This window comes from Coturnix japonica, chromosome 2, assembly GCF_001577835.2.
Source record: "Coturnix japonica isolate 7356 chromosome 2, Coturnix japonica 2.1, whole genome shotgun sequence".
NCBI classification, from domain to species: domain Eukaryota; kingdom Metazoa; phylum Chordata; class Aves; order Galliformes; family Phasianidae; genus Coturnix; species Coturnix japonica.
The window spans coordinates 38,275,966-38,294,855 of NC_029517.1; the positions used below are offsets into that span (position 1 = coordinate 38,275,966).

The 18,890-nt window shown below is 36.4% G+C and overlaps 1 protein-coding gene across 1 annotated transcript in view; it reads left to right on the forward strand.

The window, feature by feature from the left end:
* The window catches only part of COL6A6 (collagen type VI alpha 6 chain), a 36,551-nt gene that overhangs the window by 13,328 nt on the left and 4,333 nt on the right, over positions 1-18,890 (forward strand). The window contains exons 12-33 of the mRNA XM_015854028.2: positions 44-136; positions 1,521-1,574; positions 3,445-3,516; positions 3,948-3,974; positions 6,073-6,117; positions 6,375-6,428; positions 6,693-6,755; positions 7,761-7,826; positions 8,296-8,349; positions 8,777-8,812; positions 10,083-10,145; positions 10,894-10,956; positions 12,535-12,597; positions 13,008-13,070; positions 13,517-13,567; positions 15,206-15,241; positions 15,368-15,430; positions 15,764-15,826; positions 17,179-17,214; positions 17,295-17,331; positions 17,862-17,873; positions 17,976-18,469. Coding sequence (XP_015709514.1) covers positions 44-136; positions 1,521-1,574; positions 3,445-3,516; positions 3,948-3,974; positions 6,073-6,117; positions 6,375-6,428; positions 6,693-6,755; positions 7,761-7,826; positions 8,296-8,349; positions 8,777-8,812; positions 10,083-10,145; positions 10,894-10,956; positions 12,535-12,597; positions 13,008-13,070; positions 13,517-13,567; positions 15,206-15,241; positions 15,368-15,430; positions 15,764-15,826; positions 17,179-17,214; positions 17,295-17,331; positions 17,862-17,873; positions 17,976-18,469 — 1,608 coding nt within the window. The remainder of the gene's footprint in view (positions 1-43; positions 137-1,520; positions 1,575-3,444; positions 3,517-3,947; positions 3,975-6,072; positions 6,118-6,374; positions 6,429-6,692; positions 6,756-7,760; positions 7,827-8,295; positions 8,350-8,776; positions 8,813-10,082; positions 10,146-10,893; positions 10,957-12,534; positions 12,598-13,007; positions 13,071-13,516; positions 13,568-15,205; positions 15,242-15,367; positions 15,431-15,763; positions 15,827-17,178; positions 17,215-17,294; positions 17,332-17,861; positions 17,874-17,975; positions 18,470-18,890) is intronic.

Here is an 18,890-nt window from a genome sequence, read left to right on the forward strand (position 1 = left end):
ATGCTATGCTACTTGTCTTTTTTTTTTTTCTTCTTTTATTCAGGATACTGTTGCAGAAAGAAAATGCTGTAATGTTGTTTGTAAATGCCTTGGAGAAACAGGTGATCGTGGTGGCTGGGGAAATCCTGGGAGGAAGGTAGGAGAGCTGTGATCAACAAAAAAAATAGCTTTATTTTTTTAGCACGTTTTTGTTATTCTGTAGTAATACAAAACATGCATTCAGATGCCCATAACCCTTGCCATTAGGACAGATGAAGATAAAAGATGTAATCATTTCTCTACTCCATGTTGCTATTACAAAAGTATTTTTGAAATGAAAATCCATCCATAAACATAATTAAGTGCTCTTTTTCACAGAATTCAGCAGAAAATATAGAGGGGTTTCTAAATGATTTCTGATGATTCAGCATTTTTAGCTGACTGTGAATAAGAAACAGGCGACTGCTAAGTTGAGAGTAGAAAATAAGAATCCTCCTTCACTGGGTGTGAGACTTTTGTACCTGATCAATACAGCACTAATTTACAATATATCCTCCAAGCTTTTATATTCTCTCTTTTACTATCTATTTCAAGCATAGCAGACCTCATCACTTCTACACCATGCTAGTGGACCTCATTATTAAGATTTTTAGTATATTTAGTCTTTATTTGTCTATTATTACTTTAATTCCATTATTTCTTCTTGTTCTGGGAACACTCTAAATAATTTGTCTTTGTATTTTACACTCTTCAGTTATCTGCAGTTAAATCCATTTTTATTCAACACTTAGCAAAGGTGTAGTCTTGTAACACTGATTTCTTCCATTACTCTTGTAGGTATTCTTACACCTGCTTTATTAAAACGTCCAAACCATAATGCTCAGATGAAACAGTGTTCGGAATGTAGACGTAGTTGTACTGCAGGTGGACAGACATGATACATTGAGTTGTGCAGCTTACAGTTTTAAAAACATTTTTTGCAGCATAAATTTGTCAAAATTTCTAGAAACTCTGTTCTGGTTTCTGTGTAATAGGTGTTTGTATACATGCATAAAAATTAGGTTTATATATATTTAACCTGAGGCTATGAGATTTACATCAGTTCAGATACAAAGTTTCAGCACTCATGAAGTCTTCTTAAACTATTGCAAAACCTTAGACCAAACAAATTGTTCACCTCCATATATTTTTCATTTCACCTTAGATTTTCCTTACAGTTTCCTCTTCAGAATAACAAAGAAAGATACTTAATTTGACCAAGTAACCCACTAAGCTTTGTTAATCCATTAGGCAGTTTCTTGAAATAATGTTTTGAACTTTATATTGAACACTATTTTACCAGTTTTTTCTTCCACAACAATGTCAAATATGCAGAACTTTGTGCAGAGGTTGTACTAGCACAATTGGTGGAGCCTGCTCTCCCTAGATTAAGTGGATCTGGTTTTCAAGAAAATTTTTCTCTCCACATGGGCAGAGTAAAATGATGCAAATGAATTCAGTGTGCTTGGAGAAGAGCGTTCTCTTGTGTTACTGTCTTCCAGGGAAGTACAGGCTACAGAGGATCTCCTGGCCATCCTGGTGAGGAAGGTGGGATTGTAAGTAAACATTCTTTACTTTTAAGATGGTGTTTACTGATGCCTGAACCTGTCTGCACTTACTCATTCACTTACTGATACTAACCAAAAATGTGATTAAGCAAGAAGCATCAAAGGTGTGTATATGGACTTGATTCTGTGTGCACCTGCACTTCACCACAACAAGTAATAGCTGCTAATGTAGAAACAGAGTTGGAAAGAATCACAGAATAGGATCCTATGTGGCATAATTGTAAGTTATATTCTTATTTTCCATGACAGACTGTGCTGATAATTCTTGCAGAAAAGGCCATCCTATCCATTTTTGGCATAATTGAATATCTTATGATTGTCTAACAAAGTTAAATATGGCAGTGTTTTGGTGACTCTTAAAGTTCTTTGCACTGTGCTGTTCCTGTAAAAGAGTTCTGCATAATGTGCATATGCCAAAATTCAGTCCCTGGGAATATTTCTTCTTTTTCAGTCTGAAAACAAAAGAAATCATGCAAAGTGTAAATGGCAATTTTCTTAGCGCTAAGAGCAAACAACTATGTTTACAGAGCTGCACCCAGAACTTGACTATCACTCCTAACTACAAGTGAAAGAGTCAGACGGGGATTTCTCTCTGTATTTAATTGTAAAGTCTGCAGAGGAATAGTTCCAATTTTCACAGTATGTTGCCCAGACTAAATTTGACCTTAGTTAGAGTGCCTGCAGGAAGCCAACTCTCTGTTGAGAGGAAAGTGGTGACAGAAAAGTTGTCAACTAGGCTTATCAAGAAGCTGCATCAGGATGGTGATTTAATGATTTCTTTGGAAATCACTGGTTGCAGCTATTTGAGCAGCATCCACTTGTATTGATTCATTTCTTTATTTATCTTTCAGGTATCCTAAATTCATAATGATATAATAAAATTCCACATAAGCAAATTCCAGAATTAAAATCCAAACCCTGAGGTTGTTTTTTAAAGTGAAAATTCTCTAAATATTATGAAGTAGGAAATATTTGGATTTTTTTGCCCCAGTATTTTGAATTGAAAAATTCAAAGTCTTGCCTCTTTTGAAGCTGTGAAGGAATCGAAACAATTTTCTTCTTTATGTATGAGTAGATGCACAATGGGATAAGGAGTTTAAAACCCAAAAGAGGGTATGTTTATATTAGACATTAAGGATAAATTATTTACAATGAGGGTGGTAAAGTACTGATACAGGTCACCCAGAGTAGTTGTTGATATCCCATCCCTGGAAGTGTTCAAGACCAAAGTGGATGGAGTTTTTCGCTGACTGACCTAGTGGAAGGTGATCCCATCCATGTCAGGGGGGCTGGAAACTGGAAACTAACTGATCTTTAAGGCCCCTCCCATCCAACAAGTTTCCATTATTCCGTGATTTTACAAAATTAAAGTTCTACTTTTTTTGTAACCTTGTGAGTATCCAGATAAATTACATGTCTTGCTTCTAAATTTCACAGTGACTTTTTTTTTTGTTTTTTCTGTACTATGGAAGAAGCTGTCTTTGTCTTCTGCATGTAAAGCCCAAAAGTGAATTTCACATTGTAAATTTTCTCTTGTAAAGGTTAAATGTTTTTTTCAGCCATAATGTAAGTATTTTAAGCATTCAAAAGATCTGAATGTAATAAATGTGTAGCAGAATGTGGGTAGTAGGCTACATACAGGAGATGCCACAAAGAAGGGAGGTTGCAGAGATTATGATGGACAGTCTTGGATTAGAATTGTGTATATCCATCTCAGTTGTTAGTCATGATGTGTCACACAGGTAACAGTCAGGCCAAGAAAAAGGGGTTATTCTGTCTTGCTTTAATCTTATTTAATTATTTAACTGGTAAACACCTTTATAAGGATGAGTTTTAACTTTCCTTTTTTGCTTCTTAGGGAGACAGAGGTCCAGTTGGTTTCAATGGGACTCGAGGAGATAGGGGATGTGCAGGTGACAGAGGCCGTAAGGCAAGTATGTTGCTGAAGTGTTTCTTAATCTTGTTTTCTGCGAAACTGTTTTGTGTTGTTTTCCTGAAATATGGATGGGGAGAGCAAGACCTCCAGTTGTAAAAGCATTCAGTTTTTGCCCTCCTTTTGAGAGGTACTCTGTGTAACCAAAGCGTGATCAACGGAGTTAACGCTCAGTTATTGCCAGTGGCTTTTCCACCAGCAGCTCCAGATTAGCCTAAGGTAAGTCTACAAATCCTTATAGGATGGAAGTAATAATGAAGCCTGTACCATCTTCATAAAGGAAAGGGGTCAATCCCTAAAGTGGTGGTAGGAGGCTTTATAATAAGTGTTACAAATACTGATCCCAGAGTGCCTTTTCACATCAGGCTGGTCTATCCTGCTTCTGAAGATTGTCACCAAATTTAATTAATATTTCTTTTCCTTTCTAGGGATCTAGGGGTCATCAGGGAAGTCAGGTATGTGTTTCCATGTGTAATCAACTTTTCTTTGAGGAGCACAGTGTTCTGCTTCATTTTAATTCATGCTACCTTGTAAGATAAAAAATTAAACAAGGAAGGAACAGGTTAAAAGCATCAACATATTTAATATACTATTAATACGTTTGTATGAGAATTAATACAGTTAGCAGTTCGCCTACTTCACACAGAGAATTTAGGATGGTTGCAGTCATAATCAACTAAGTTTAATTTACAGGAAAGGAATTTATTCACTTGCTAGTTTAGTCATCTGTCAAGGTAGTAATTCAGGTCAAATTTCATATTCCTTTTGTAGATATGAATGAGGAATGCTGAGAAAGCAGAAGAGAAGGGGAAGGAATGATTTTGACTGATATTTATTGTGGATTTGGACAGCTCTATTTGAAGTACTGTTCCCTACTGATTTTTTTTAATCCTCCCATGTGATTTTCTTCCATATACCATTTGCTGCTCAGTTTCTTGAAATAATTTGTCCTCCTTTAAGTATCTGAAACATGTTATTATAGAGAAGGCAGAGTAGTTGCAGGTGATTTTGTTTCAATGAAGTTGAACAGTATAATCAAACTTGACTAGTCAGGAGTAAAAGCCCTACTGAAATCCAGTGAAAATGTGTATGTTTCATTTTACTGTACTATTATATCCACTAATTTGATTTTAACTAAAAAATATTAAACTTTCAGAATATTAAAAGAAGGGAACCTAGAACTGTTAACTAACTAAAGCTGAGGCACTTTATTGAAGCCTGCAAGGCATTTTAGTACAGCTATTTGGGGGGAAAAAAATGGAATGCAGAATAATTCATACAGTAAAGTTTGGAGACGTCTTTCTGAGGTAGAAAAAAAGTGGAAGAAAATTAAGACTTGTATAAGAGTTGTGATTGCTTACTTCTGCTTGGAATACTTATTTACAAAATTCTTGTTTATTACATATCAGTTTTTCCAAAATGTATGGCCACATATTTTTTCTTGTACAGCATACAAATCTGTTAAATATAAATAATATTTTTCCTCATGGACTTTAAGTAGTTGATTATAATAATGCAGTTCAACATATAACCTACAAAACAATTGTATCTATAGGCTCTTCCAGACTGAGACTCCTGCTGGCTTAACTAGCACTTAAAATATCCTCTTGTGCCATATTCAGTGATCTGTTGAATACCTTGACAGCTTTCAGGGTAGTAAAATGACTGTGGCCTCAGCTAAATTCATTTATTGTTAAAAACAAGAATGGTTTATTTTTTTATTTATATTCAGTAATCATAGAATCATTAAGGTTGGAAAAGCCCTCTAAGATTGTGTAGTCCAACCATTGATCTATCCCCACCATACCCACTGACCATCTCCCTCAGTGCTGTATCTACATGTTTCTTGGACATCTCCAGGGATGGTGATTTACCACTTCCCTAGGTAACCCGCTCCAATGCCTCATCTCTCTTTCTGAGAAGAAATTTTTCCTAATATCCAGCCTGAAGTATTAGTGAAAACTTCATTGAGGACCATGCAGTGGGCAGAGACTAGACTCAGGCTCACTACATGACCTGAAATGACTATTTTTTCTTCATCCCTTTTACTTCTGTCCTAAACTAAATCACTGTTAGTTAGAAGAACTCATACGAATCATCAAGTCCAACTCATGGTACCCTCCTGTAATTATTCTTATTGTGGTTATTTTTATAAGCTTTTCAATATACCATTCATCATTATGGAATGATTTTTATAAGCCTACAATATGAACCTGTAAGCTAGTTATATTTTGGAATATACATAGATTTTGAAGGTACTGAAGTTATGAAAATCTGTATAACAAACTACAACTTGAATCCTGGAAAAGATCTATAATTGTATCAGTTGTTCTTATTGACTGTTCTTAAACATGAATTCATTTAGGAGCTAATAATTCTTTAAAAATTCATAATTATTAGCTCCAAGTTGTGATTATTATTTTAAACTATTCTTGCCACTATTACACACTACTTTTTTTTTCGAGTTTCCTAAAGCAGAGCCATCACTTTTTGCCTGATAAAAGAAACAAATGAATCGATGCTAATATGATGGGTTTCTGTTTATTGTTGTAGGGTGAGCACGGTGAGAGTGGATTTGATGGCACTGATGGAGAGCAGGTAATCTTTGTTTGAATCATTAATTAGCAATTAGAGAAACTTATTTCAGGGTTCAAAAGTACAGATTTCTGTGCCTTTGAATAGGTTTTAAAGCTTAGCAGAAATTCAGTTGTTTAGATAGAAATTTAGTTGTTTTGGAGTTGCATGCCTAATAGAAGTTGGATCCTGCCAGGCAGAATCTGAGAAGCACATTTATGGGAAAGAACATCTGTTTTTTTTATTTTAATTTCCTCTTCCTTCCTTCTATGCGAGTTTAGGGAGAACGTGGATCTCCTGGATTTCCTGGAGAGAAAGGCAGCCCTGGAAAACGGGTAAAGTATCCTTTATAAGAATGAGATTTTATGAAAACATCTGTCTGAAGTGTAATGCTATCTGTAATGCCCATGACTTGTTCTCTAATATGTTACAGACTCTAGTCTCTAGTCTCTTACATAGCTACCCATTCTCTACTATGATTGCTTTTGTTGCAAATCTGTGTAGTTCCACTGATTTAGATCTATGTTCTCCTATCTGGCCTTCCTCTACCATGGGTACTGTCTATAACAGAATTTCTTATATTCTTTTTATGACTTCAGGGCAGAAAAGGCCCCAGAGGAGAACCAGGTGAACGAGGAGAACCTGGTCTAAGAGGAGATCATGTAAGTCTACTTCTTCATTTTTGTTCTGCTGAACCAATTTTATGCCTGGTTTCCATGATGGAGCTGTCTGAGATATGATATGTAACATAATTTGAAGAGTTCTTCACTCAGCACTGTCCAAAAAGTATGGTAAAATTCAGGAGCTCTGTATTTAGTTGCTGATGGACTGGTCTGTTTTAATATATTGCTTAGAAGCAGATTTAAGCCTTAGATCTTCTGGATGTTCCTTGCATTTCTACAGGAAATGTTTTATTTATTTACATTTGTTTTTACTGTGAACAACGTAATTCCTCTTGGAGGTATTTTTTTCTCCCTTATTGTTTTCATTATAAGAGGAATTTCTCAATCATTTAGAATTCCTATTAATTGACTTTTGGTTAGAAGTTTATTGCAAAGGTAATTCTCTTCTTCATGCTGCCCTATCCATTTTGTATGCTCCAGAGCTCCCTATATAAATGACTAAAATTACACTGGAACCATTGTATTTATCGGACCACAACTTTGTCTTCCTGTACATAAAAAAAGGTCTTTATTTTTCTGAGGAGTTAAGATTAAGGTGACAACTCCTGTATTCTAATGCTTATAAAAGAGGTCAGATGTCACGGTAACTGGGCTTTTTTGAGGAATCAAGATTTCATGTATGTCTAGCAACAGGTGACTAAATACAACTATTCTAATATAAATTCAGCTGATAATTGGTAATTAGACACAATCTTAGTTCAATTTACTATACTCAGACAACCAGAACAGTTTCACATTTTAAGGGTTTGATTTGTTTCCCATTGGTAATACAAATTTTCACCTTTTTGAAGAAGAAAACTGTGGACTTTGCAGAAGTGCCTATAAAGCGTTCTTGCAAGCATGTTTTTTTAAATAGCCTTTATGCATTTCTTTTTGGCAGCAGTGATTATTCTTATTAATCCTGCTTCCATATTCTGCATCTGTAGGTAGAATAATAAAGGTGTGGTCACTGAAAATGTTGAGTTTTCTACTTAACTTTTCCAGGGAGAACCTGGGATTGAAAATAATGTTGCTGGTCCTAAGGGTGAAAAGGGAAACCCAGCATGGCAGGTAAGCAAGTAAATCTGTATTAACGAAGAATGAGGATTTGGATAATTGCTAAGTTGTATTTCCTATCTAGTGACTAAGCAGCCCTGTTAAACTTGCCTTTAGTGCATAACTGTGACACATAACTCCTCAGGGGATAATTTTGCTTTGATGACTTTTTTGGCAACAAACCTCACTACTTTCTCATCTTAAGAAGTCCAGCTGAAAGACCATGGTCAATAAAAATGGATTCACAAAAGCTTTGACAAAATGTCAACAATTAGTAACTGCTGGATTGGAAATTCAAAGCAAGCATGATCACTGTGGTTTGTAATTTCTTATGATAAATGATTTGCAGATAATGACTCCGCATTTAGCATGATGCAACTGATTGCAGTGAAACTGAATCTAAGAAGGATCATAAAGGGAAGAAAGTGTAATTACAAGAAAAAGAAACAGTATTTAATGGTCTGTTCACTGTTTTGTTTTTCAGGGAGACCCAGGACCACAGGGACTCCAAGGAGAGCAGGGCCATGCTGGTCCTAATGTAAGAACAGTAATCAATACAGAGTGGAAATAATTGATCCAAGATACAATGAGGTTCCCACTGAGAGGATGAACAAATCTTATTTTTTAATCCCACAAAGAAAACCCCTGCAGTCGAAAGGAACAAAAATCTGTAATTCTAACAGTGAAGTATATTTGGCTTCAAATTTAGTAGCTATTTTTATTTGTTAATTTATTTACTTTGCTTTTTTATAAATGAGAAATTTGCTATAAAGCTAATTACAGGTCTTATTCATGTGAAATTACAAGCCTTAAGTTCAGTGCAGCCTTTTCTATGAAGCTTACTTGTTTTGTAATTTCATCACAAATTAATTTATTCCTTCTTCCTTCCTGTGATTGTAAATTCCTTGTCTGCAGCAATTTTTAATCCACTGGAGACTGTAATCTCTCATCCCACTCCTTTCTAGGGTGCAGAAGGTCGAAGAGGCCCTCCAGGCATAAAAGTGAGTGGTTAACACTGCTGCTGTCAATCTATATGCATCTATGGGGCCAGCCTTAGCTTTTGTTCCTCTTAAAGGAAAAATTTCCATGTGATCTAACACACAAGTTTTCAGCAATAGGAGTCAGCCTTCCCTGTATGATACACAAAAGGCATTGCTGACTTGAAGGATTTAGAACTGGAAAGAAGGACAGCTTTCACTGAAATAAAAGGGCAATTAATTTTATTATTAAGGCAAAATTGGAAACATAAATAGAGGAGAGACTTGCTAAAGATGACAGGAATGAGACCCTGCAGTAAACGGCTAACAGTTTTCCTTTACTGCATGAGTACAGATCTGCATGATAACTTCCACACACTCTGAAACTCACTCCTGTAGAGAATTATTTAATGTAGCAAAGAATTATCTACTTTTGAGCAGCAGAATCTGACTGTATAAGAAAACATGATATAGACAGTCCTTACAGAAAAGAAAGGTTTTGTGCTGGAGTGGAAATCGGTCCATCTTTCAGATGAAGATAAATATTGGTGGTCCTTTGTTATGCGATCTAGTAACATGCCTAGGACCAAATTATCATGTAGAGAGAATCAGCCAAAATTATCACAGTTCCTGCCTAATGAATCATATTTTATTTATTTATTTATTTATTCATTTTGCAGGTGGCACAAGCCTAGCATCAGTCTGTAACTAATGTTCTGTGTGATGATGTTTGCACTCTAAACTGACTTCTCTTTAAATGGCAACTTTATGTAGATGTGAGATGGAAGCAATTTTTTTTACCATCTTCAAGAAAGATGGGACTTTTCTTACTGAGTGACCAGAGTGAAAGGTGAGGTGGATAAGAACATTTAGATGTAGGATGAGTTGTGAAGTCATGCTTCTACTTCTATAGGTGGTAAAGGTGCTCTGTCCTTGTGGCCCTGGCTTTGTGTCAGTCAATAAGTCAAGGGTAATTCAGGAGTATTGCTGAGACCATGGTGTAAAATGCAAAGAAAACAACACTGACCTCTTGTTATGTACCTCGTGTGTTCATCACACATTGTATACCAATTTTAAAAAGCTACTTAATTTTCTTTTTAATTGAGTTTTCTTCAGCAGGAAATTGAAGCTGCTTGAGAGCTACTTGGAAGGACGGAAATAAACATTCTATCAGCTAATACTCTATGCAGACACAAAATGATTATCTGCATGCATATGGCAGTATGGCAGGTTCCAATTTCTTATAAAATCTTTTCATGTGTTTGTGTGTGTGTGTTTTCTTTTGTTATGGCAGGGTGAGCAAGGAGAACTGGGGGAAACAGGTTACCCAGGAGACCCTGGTCTTCCAGGCCCACAGGTAGCTAAGAGTACTTTGGATTTGATGTATGTTAGCAGTGGAGAAATTAGTTGTCAGTCTCGATCTTTTGTTTTCCTTTTGGAATGCTTTTTTTTAAAATTTCAATTAATGAATATTATGAGCAAATATTCTCTGTGACCGTGAAGAAATAAATGTACAAAGTTTCTTTTTATGTTTATGCATGTGCAGCTTGTAGTGAAATCAAAAGGAGAGTGAATAATTTAGTCAATGAATTTCTAGTTTACAGAATATTTTCAAGCAGGCATCTAAAAATTGAATTCATTAGAAATTGCTAGTAGTAAGTACAATCTGTTGAAATTTGAATGTATTGTATTTCCAGGCTGTGATGACATCATTGTGAAAATCATATGGTAATTGACAAAACCAAAGAGAAAAGTTTTGTGATTTAGAAGTGTGCTTGAAGGATTTACTTTGAAGAGAATTACACCGGTAGAAGACTTACGGTAGCTTTCAGGTTTAACATGCTCCATCCACTCACTGTATGGGCATCTATATAGGAGAAAGTATGTCCAGTAGTGTTGCTTAATGCCCCTTTTGTATGATAGACACCATAGTGGCTCTCTGAATTTGGCCTTCAGGCAATGACCATCTCAGGTGCTTCACAGAGATTAACTCCCATAGTCAAAGAGCCATATGTTTCACCTGTGCAGTAAGGCTTGCAGAACAATCTAATCTTCATTGAAAACCTATCAATACTGAACTGACTTTTCTTTCTTTTGATTGTCAGGGCCCAAGAGGACCACAAGGGATCAGAGGACCTCCAGGACCACAAGGCATTCCAGGCTCTCGGGTTAGCTTTAAACAATATCCTTGCTTCACAGATTAGGGATCTAAATTTGTCGGAGGTGGAATTAGTGAGTTTATAGTTATTATAGAGGTGGTATTAAAACGAGTTTTTTAAAGACTTACAGAAAGAAGAAACTGGAAATTTTCCAGTATAGTAGTTAAGGAGGCTGCAAATTTTGATTATGCTGAAATCACAGCCTTGAAAATAAGTTTAGATGGGTGAATAAAAAGTGAACTACTGTATTATCAATCTTTTGCACAGTTGCAATGAAAGGGTTTAGTTCTATATTCAACTGTCAGTTCCATAGAATCAAGAGTAGCAGTATGGCTTGCAGCTCCTATAGATCCTTTATACAGCAGAGCAGTTGAAGACAAAGTAATCAGCTTGTCACAGGTGGTAGAGAAGTGAAGTTATTGGAGTGCAGATATAGCTTGTTTTTGTTTGTTTGTTTTAATTGTAGGCCTTAGCATTCTGGAGGGAAAAAAGTCCAAATCACTTTACTCCAACAGTAAGATCCCGTTGCTGTTTGCAATTAGGGAATTCAGAAGGATAAAAGAAGTTTGTGTCACAGTGAGCTTTTTCATGCTTACTAGTCTTCTAATTTGTGATGTGCATTCCACAAAAAATAGTCCCATATTTTCTATGGGTAATTGTTTTGAGAAAAGCATTAAAAAGCTGAACAAAACAAGTGATACACTAACAATTGCTTGCCACTTGCCAATGGAGGCTCATCCAGTCTCCAAGCAGCGGCAATCTGCCCAGCCAACTCCCCACCATTGTTCAATATTTTCTCACATGATGTCATATGATACAGATTATCCCTTCAGCCAGTTTAGGTCAGCTGTTCTGGTTCTGTCCCCTCCCAGCTCCTTGTGCCCCCTCAGCTCCCCTCACTGGCAGGACAGTACAAAAAGCTGAGAAACTGCAGTGTCCTTGGCTCCATATAGCATTGTTCAGCAACAACTACAGCATCACTGCATTATCAACATTGTTTTTCTCTTAAAGACAAAGAGCAGCATCATACCAGATGCTATGAAGGAAAAATTAACTCCATCTAAGCTGAAACCAGGACATATCTAATTCTAGGTTATAACTATTGAGCCTTGACCACTGATCTTCCTCACCTGTGTATGATGCTGCTGGGTTCCGGGTTCTTATTCTGGAATTACACTGATATAACTCAGGATTGGAACATTTGGCTCTACCATTCTTGGGTACTGGCTTTAGTCCTGTAAAGTCAATCATGATTGAACACTGATCCCGTGTGTATGTGTATATATACATTCACTTTGTGCATTTTTTTTGTCATACTTAAATATATATGTAGATAGAAAATAATATTTATTTCATGCTAAATACCATTTTGAGAATATTATTGCAGTCACACCAACAACAGGAAATAACTTGAATGACAGTGTGATACATAACCTACTGTGGTCCTTGAAGAGCTTTGGTGAATTCTATTTATGTGCTAATGTCTGTAGTGATTCTACAGAAACTTCAAGTGGCAGTGAATCCTTGAGTTTAGTGAGTCCTTGAGTTCTTCACCGTTCACTTTTTTACTGATATTTCTGATTACAGGCTAGTCTGGGTCCCCCAGGTCCACCTGGTTCAAGTGGAAAGCCTGGTGCAAGAGGAGTAAAGGTAAACATTTTCAAAGTGTGTGATCACAGCAATCATACAGTATCATTTATTCAAGAATCTGACTGAAGAGCCATGGATTAACACTTGTGTTTTTCTTGTGGAACATGTGAAGATTGATAAATTTAATATGAATTTTTGATTGCACAGCAATGCAAATAATGGATGCAAGGTCATACACAGGTGTCAGAGCTATGCTAAGAAGTTATAAATCACCATGGCTGCTCTTCAGATTGTTGTCATCATGGCTTTCAATGGGACCTGGCTTTTCATGACATACAGTAGGAATATGCCAACGGTGTCAAGCATTTTATGATTCCTATGCACTGGAAATGAGTTATTCATTTCAACCTTTCTGTTCAAAACATTCCACCATTTAATTTTTTTCTTTATTTACATTTCAATTATGACAGGGTGAACCTGGTGACCCTGGAGAGAAAGGCCCTGTGGGACCACCTGGACCGAGAGGCATACCAGTGAGTCTTTCTGTCCTAGTTCATGGCCCCTTGTGGTTAAACACTCATTCAGCTGGATCAGTACAGTTAATTCCCCTTTTCTATTTTCACTATTTGGTGCAAATAAAATGATTTCAGATTTGGTTCTCAGCTTTAATGGAAACCAGATTCCTTGTGGGCCAGAGATAACATTTTCATTCAGATTCTCTTTATCTGCTAAGAGAGACTGTACTGGAAGTGGGTCACACAGTGGAGGGGTGCTGTGGCCTTAATTGCTGTTTACTCTCTGCAGCTTTTTCTACCATTTGATACTGTTTGTAGACTGTGTAATAATAGATTGCCCTGCTTCATCAGTATCAAAAGTCTGGACACACTGATATAATGGGAGGTCTCTTTTCCAAAATGGAACTAGAAATAAATCTCATCTTATATTAAAAGCTAACTGACAGTATATTCAACCTGTGCAGGGTGTGGATGGCAGAGACACCTATGGTCCTGAAGGAAGCAAAGGAGCAAAGGTGAGAACATTTCTCAGTTTCTGTTATGTGGGCTCAGTATTAATGGGACCATCAGTATTGATTTAAGATAAATGTACAATGTGGCTACAACATTTTGATGTTCAGCAAGAGGCTCAGCCTTCCCACAGCTTGTAAGAGGTTCTGCAATAAAACAAATGTGATCTCTAGTTCTCTTTCATGACAGCTTAAGAATGCAGTTTGAGGTAAACATAGTTCTTCATCTCTGCAGATTTTGAAAACTAGATTGAGAATTATGGTCCCATTTTAAACAAATAGTGACACATGATAATACATGAGAATGACTGGGAGGGAGCTACTCTTTTGAGAACCACCCTCTTCCTCTTTCATTAGTGTGTGCGTGTGTGTGTGGTTTTGGATATGGGTTTGTAAGTTGTACTTTTTTGCAGAACCAACTGCACTCCAGCATGCCTGACTAGCCTCTCCTGTTGGCAAGGGTTGACAAGCTAGCAGTGAAATGTCTGCTTCCTTAAAAACATGCAAGAATCTGACTAAAACAAGAAGTATACAGAGAAGAATGAGATCAAAATAATTATACCTCCATAAATACATGACTTAAGTGAGGTAGTAACCAATCTGTAGTAGGCTGATGGTTGATGATTTGTCTATTTAAACCTTCCATCAAAACACTGATAACCAACATTGGGCTTGGGAAACAGAATTTAAATACAATGGATTTTGTTTTGTAGTTTGAAGGGTTTTTTTACATCATTGATGGTGTTGGTTTTAAATTAATATACAAAACATAGACCAATCAAACAAACAAACAAAAAAACAACACCAAACATGCCAGGTTTGGTAATGAGTGTTGTTAGGGGAAAAATCCCACATCATTTTTATTAGGATTAACATATAATACATAAAATTACAGAGATATTTCTCCTAATCCTCATTGCTACTAAATCGGGAAAAGAAATACAGACTCTGAAAGCAAGGCAAAAGTGTATGGACTTTTTGTGTGAAAGCAATGAGAAATAGATTGGTTATGGTAAGTCAGACTGAGAAATAGCATCTATAAACTGCTATATAAGTATAATTGCACATCAAAAGCAATTTACTCTCAGTCCTGGAAGAATGTATCAGTTTCAGTATGAGATTCAGTGTATTTTGTCTCTCTTATGGAAGCCTTGAAAAACTAAATGATAAAAACAGCCAGCACAGAAAAATACAACTAAACAACAAACAAAAAGAAAAGAGAAGGAAATGAAAAGAGAAGAAAAGAAGAGAAAGAAAAGAAAAGAAAAGAAAAGAAAAGAAAAGAAAAGAAAAGAAAAGAAAAGAAAAGAAAAGAAAAGAAAAGAAAAGAAAAGAAAAGANAAGAAAAGAAAAGAAAAGAAAAGAAAAGAAAAGAAAAGAAAAGAAAAGAAAAGAAAAGAAAAGAAAAGAAAAGAAAAGAAAAGAAAAGAAAGGAAAAAGAGAAACTTCGTAATTGCACTTGGAGTGATTTGCCTATTTAAATGGCAGGCCCAAGCCTATGGGGTCATTTGAGACTTGTTATTACTTGAGTGGCCTGACATGCCAAGAAAAATTTTGAAATTTGTTTTGATTTAAAGATACCAAATACTAAGGAAATCAGAAACTTCTAGTTTCTTATGAAATCCTTTTTCTTTCTTTTGGCAGGGGGAGTCTGGATTCATAGGGTATCCTGGTCCAGAGGTATAATTAAATGAGCATGTTTCCTTTCATTAGTTATCGTTTTACACTGTTCTTGTTTGGAAGGGGTTATGTGTTTTTGTCTGTATTCTTCTTTCCTATAAAGTTCTGGATTTCATTAATTTTCAGGGAGAAGTTGGAGACCCGGGTGTTTCAGGAGCTAAAGGACCCAAAGGAATTAGAGGTAGAAGGGTAAGAATGATAAATCTGTTAACTCCATGGAGTGTTCAGTAAGCAAAGAACCTCAGATCTCTAGTGTTTCCTCACAGCAAACAAACAAACAAACAAATAATTCCTACTGAAATTTTTTATTGCAATAACCTCATAACCTGGGCGAGAGGTCTTTGAGAGAATGAAGGCCAAAGCATTTAGAATTGCTCGTTGCTAGTAATTCTTAAGGGTAGTAGTCTATCTTTATTCAAACAGAGGAAATGGTTCACAATGTAGTTATAGAGGTTTTTTCTCTGCTGAAATTCTTCATGTGTGTGCAATTATAAAGAATAGAACTTGTATTCGTATTTTTAGGGTAATGCTGGCACACCAGGTTCCCTGGGAGATCCAGGGGACCAAGGACCACCAGGACCTATGGTAATGTATTTTTAAAAGATCTTCCTAGATATCTCTTGAATTTCTACTAGATTAGTAGAATATTTAATAGTGTTTTGTAACATATACAGTACTTAATCAGTCTGCCATCCATACGGAACTGCATCTTGCCTGTGGATGTGTTCACACAAGAGCACCTGCTGTTGGAAATGAACCTACAGTGAAGGGCAGAATTTCTTCTGCAATACGTGACGTTGTCTCTCTAGTAGTTAAAAATCTAATCTGAAAAGATGAGAAAATTTAAAATGTAGAGCAAGCTTGTTCTGCGAAAATCCAAAGGATATTTTCATTTAAAAAGAAAAGCCATATAAATTTAGATTTGTAATTACAGGCACCCATTTAAAGCTTAAGCTGACCATACCCTGTAACTCCTTGTATGCAACTAGATGAACTGCTGTATTTTCTAGTGCTTTTAATCTGTATTTTAAACAAGAAAATGTTATGTTCTTTATCAAAGCAGGTGAAAGGATAATGAATTTCAGTAGTAACTAGGACTAACATTGTAGGCATTCATTTTTTCCTTAAAACTTTTCTTAAACTTACATTTTTAGTTTTAAAATGTAACTATTGATAACACTGTTTTTCTGTATGACATGGCCTATGGGATACACGCAACTTAGAAACATAATTTTTGGTCATTACATTGTTCTGACCAATGAATATACCTAGACTACTATATTTTATGCTGTTTGTTATTATGTAATGTCTGTGTTAGGGACAGACAGACCTTATGTGCTAATGAGCCATATATTTGTTGGCCCTGACAATCCATGGTTCAGGAAGTCTTCAGACAGATTATAAGCTCAAGATCTCCTCTTCAGATACAGAAGTGAGAAGAGAGTACAGAATGTGTGGGTTTGGTGGGATGACTGTGGTAGCAGTGCACAAATGAAATAAGGAAGTGGGAATTTTGCAGCGAGTGGAAGAGAAGGGGTTGCAGAACGGATACAAGTAGTGGGTAGAGCCATTCAAAAAAAAGGGCTGTTTTCCTATCTTTCTTATCTTGTTGGTGGGGTTATCTCTTTGGTCATGTTTGTACAGCTAATTAGCTGAGGAAAAGATGAAGATAAATGTATGGAATATCTGTGATTATAATAGCAGCAGGAAAGCTAAGGGGATGAGGGAAGAAGCTCAGAAAAGAGATAGAGGAATGGAAGGTTAATCTGAGGAGAAAGTAACAAATGTGGAGTTGGGGTTCTTATTTGGGGATGCAAGGAAGTCTATGATTTTGGTAAACTATAACACTTAAACTATAATAGGAGAGTTTAAAGCAAAGGCTTTAAAGTGTATGGAGTTCAAATTTCAAATCTGGATCCGTATTTAATTTGTTTCAGGGTGCCAAGGGACAAAGAGGCACTGTTTTAATGGAAGTAAGTAACTAGCTTACATCTAGCTGTACACTACTTGAGATTAACTTACTGTTAATTACTTTTTAATTTTTCTCCTGCAGCCTTGTGAACTTGTGAATTTTACACGAAAAAACTGCCGTAAGTAGGGAGCATCTTCTTTTACCACAGGATCCACATAGTCATCCTTCATAGGATCTTAGAATCATAGAATCATAGAATGACCTGTGTTCAAAAGGACCACAATGATCATCTAGTTTCAACCCCCCTGCCATGGACAGGATCACTAACCACCAGACCAGGCTGCCCAAAGCTGTAACACATTTCTCCTGTTCTCATTTAAAATTAATTTGATTATTTGACATTGTGTCAGTTCCCCTCTGGGGACTTCTCAGAGAATATTTATCTATCTCTTATTCTCTAGTTTTGGAGTGTTCATTCTTTCTCAGCTTTCTCTGCTCAGCAGAATCTAGAATAATTTCTTTAAATCTCATCCAAATTTCACTGTTTTGATTATTTGATTGTGGAAAAGGAGTGTTGTCTCTTGTGACCATTTCTGATGCTTGTATGAGCTTTGAGTCAGGCTCCTTAATGAAGATAAGTGAATATGTCTCCATTTTTATGAATATGAGTCCAAAGTAATCTGTCTCCTCTCTGTTTCTTCATTCCAGCTTGTTCATCAGGTAAGCCTGTCAGGCTTCTGCATGCCCATTCTTCATGGACTTGAAGAAAACGAACAGTGTTCAAATTGCTGAAATGTTCTCACACAAATGTTTTGTTTCAAGATACAGACACGTGCCCAGTTTATCCAACGGAGGTGCTGTTTGCCCTTGATATGTCTGAAGGTGTTACTCCAGCTGCATTTGAACGAATGAGAAGCATTGTTATGTCACTGCTGAAGACCATTAAGATCAGTGAAAGCAATTGCCCCACAGGCGCTCGTGTTTCCATCGTTTCTTTCAATACCAACACACGCTATCTCATTCGTTTCTCAGAATTCCAGAATCACAACTTGCTTCTACAGGCAGTCCAGGGAATACCACTAGAGAGATCTACTGGGAAACGTAGTATTGGGGCAGCCATGAGATTTGTTGCGAGAAATGTCTTCAAACGGGTTCGTCAGGGCATCCTCACAAGAAAAGTTGCCATATTTTTTGCCAATGGTCTATCTCAGGAGGATGTGGTCATCAGCACAGCTGTACTTGAGCTGAGCGCCTGGGATATCACAACAGTGGTTATTGCCTTCACTGAATTGCCAGATGTCAGACGTGCCTTCTCAGTAAGTAGACTGACTACAGAAAATTGAATCAGTTGTCGATTTGCTCAGTAGATGCTATTATCTGAATAAAGAACAAGGTCTATAGAGGATGTCCGATCTCCTATTAAAAAGTGTTTTGTTGAAGGTTGCTATTTTAACAAAGAAACACTGGTTGTCTTCATTATAATGATCGCCATTTGAGATCTTATTGCACATGAATTATTTCTGACTCGAGGTTTTAGGCCAAATCACAGAATTTCAATAATTTCACTTGGTTACCCATGCTATTTCTTTAATCTACATTTTGCAAAGAGCTGAAAGACAAAGTAAATAAATGTACACGCAGGTCTCAAGTACAACATCAACCAGAAATACTCAAGCTAGCTTTGTATGATCTATTATAGATTTGCACTCTATGTTATGACTGATTTAAATGCACTAA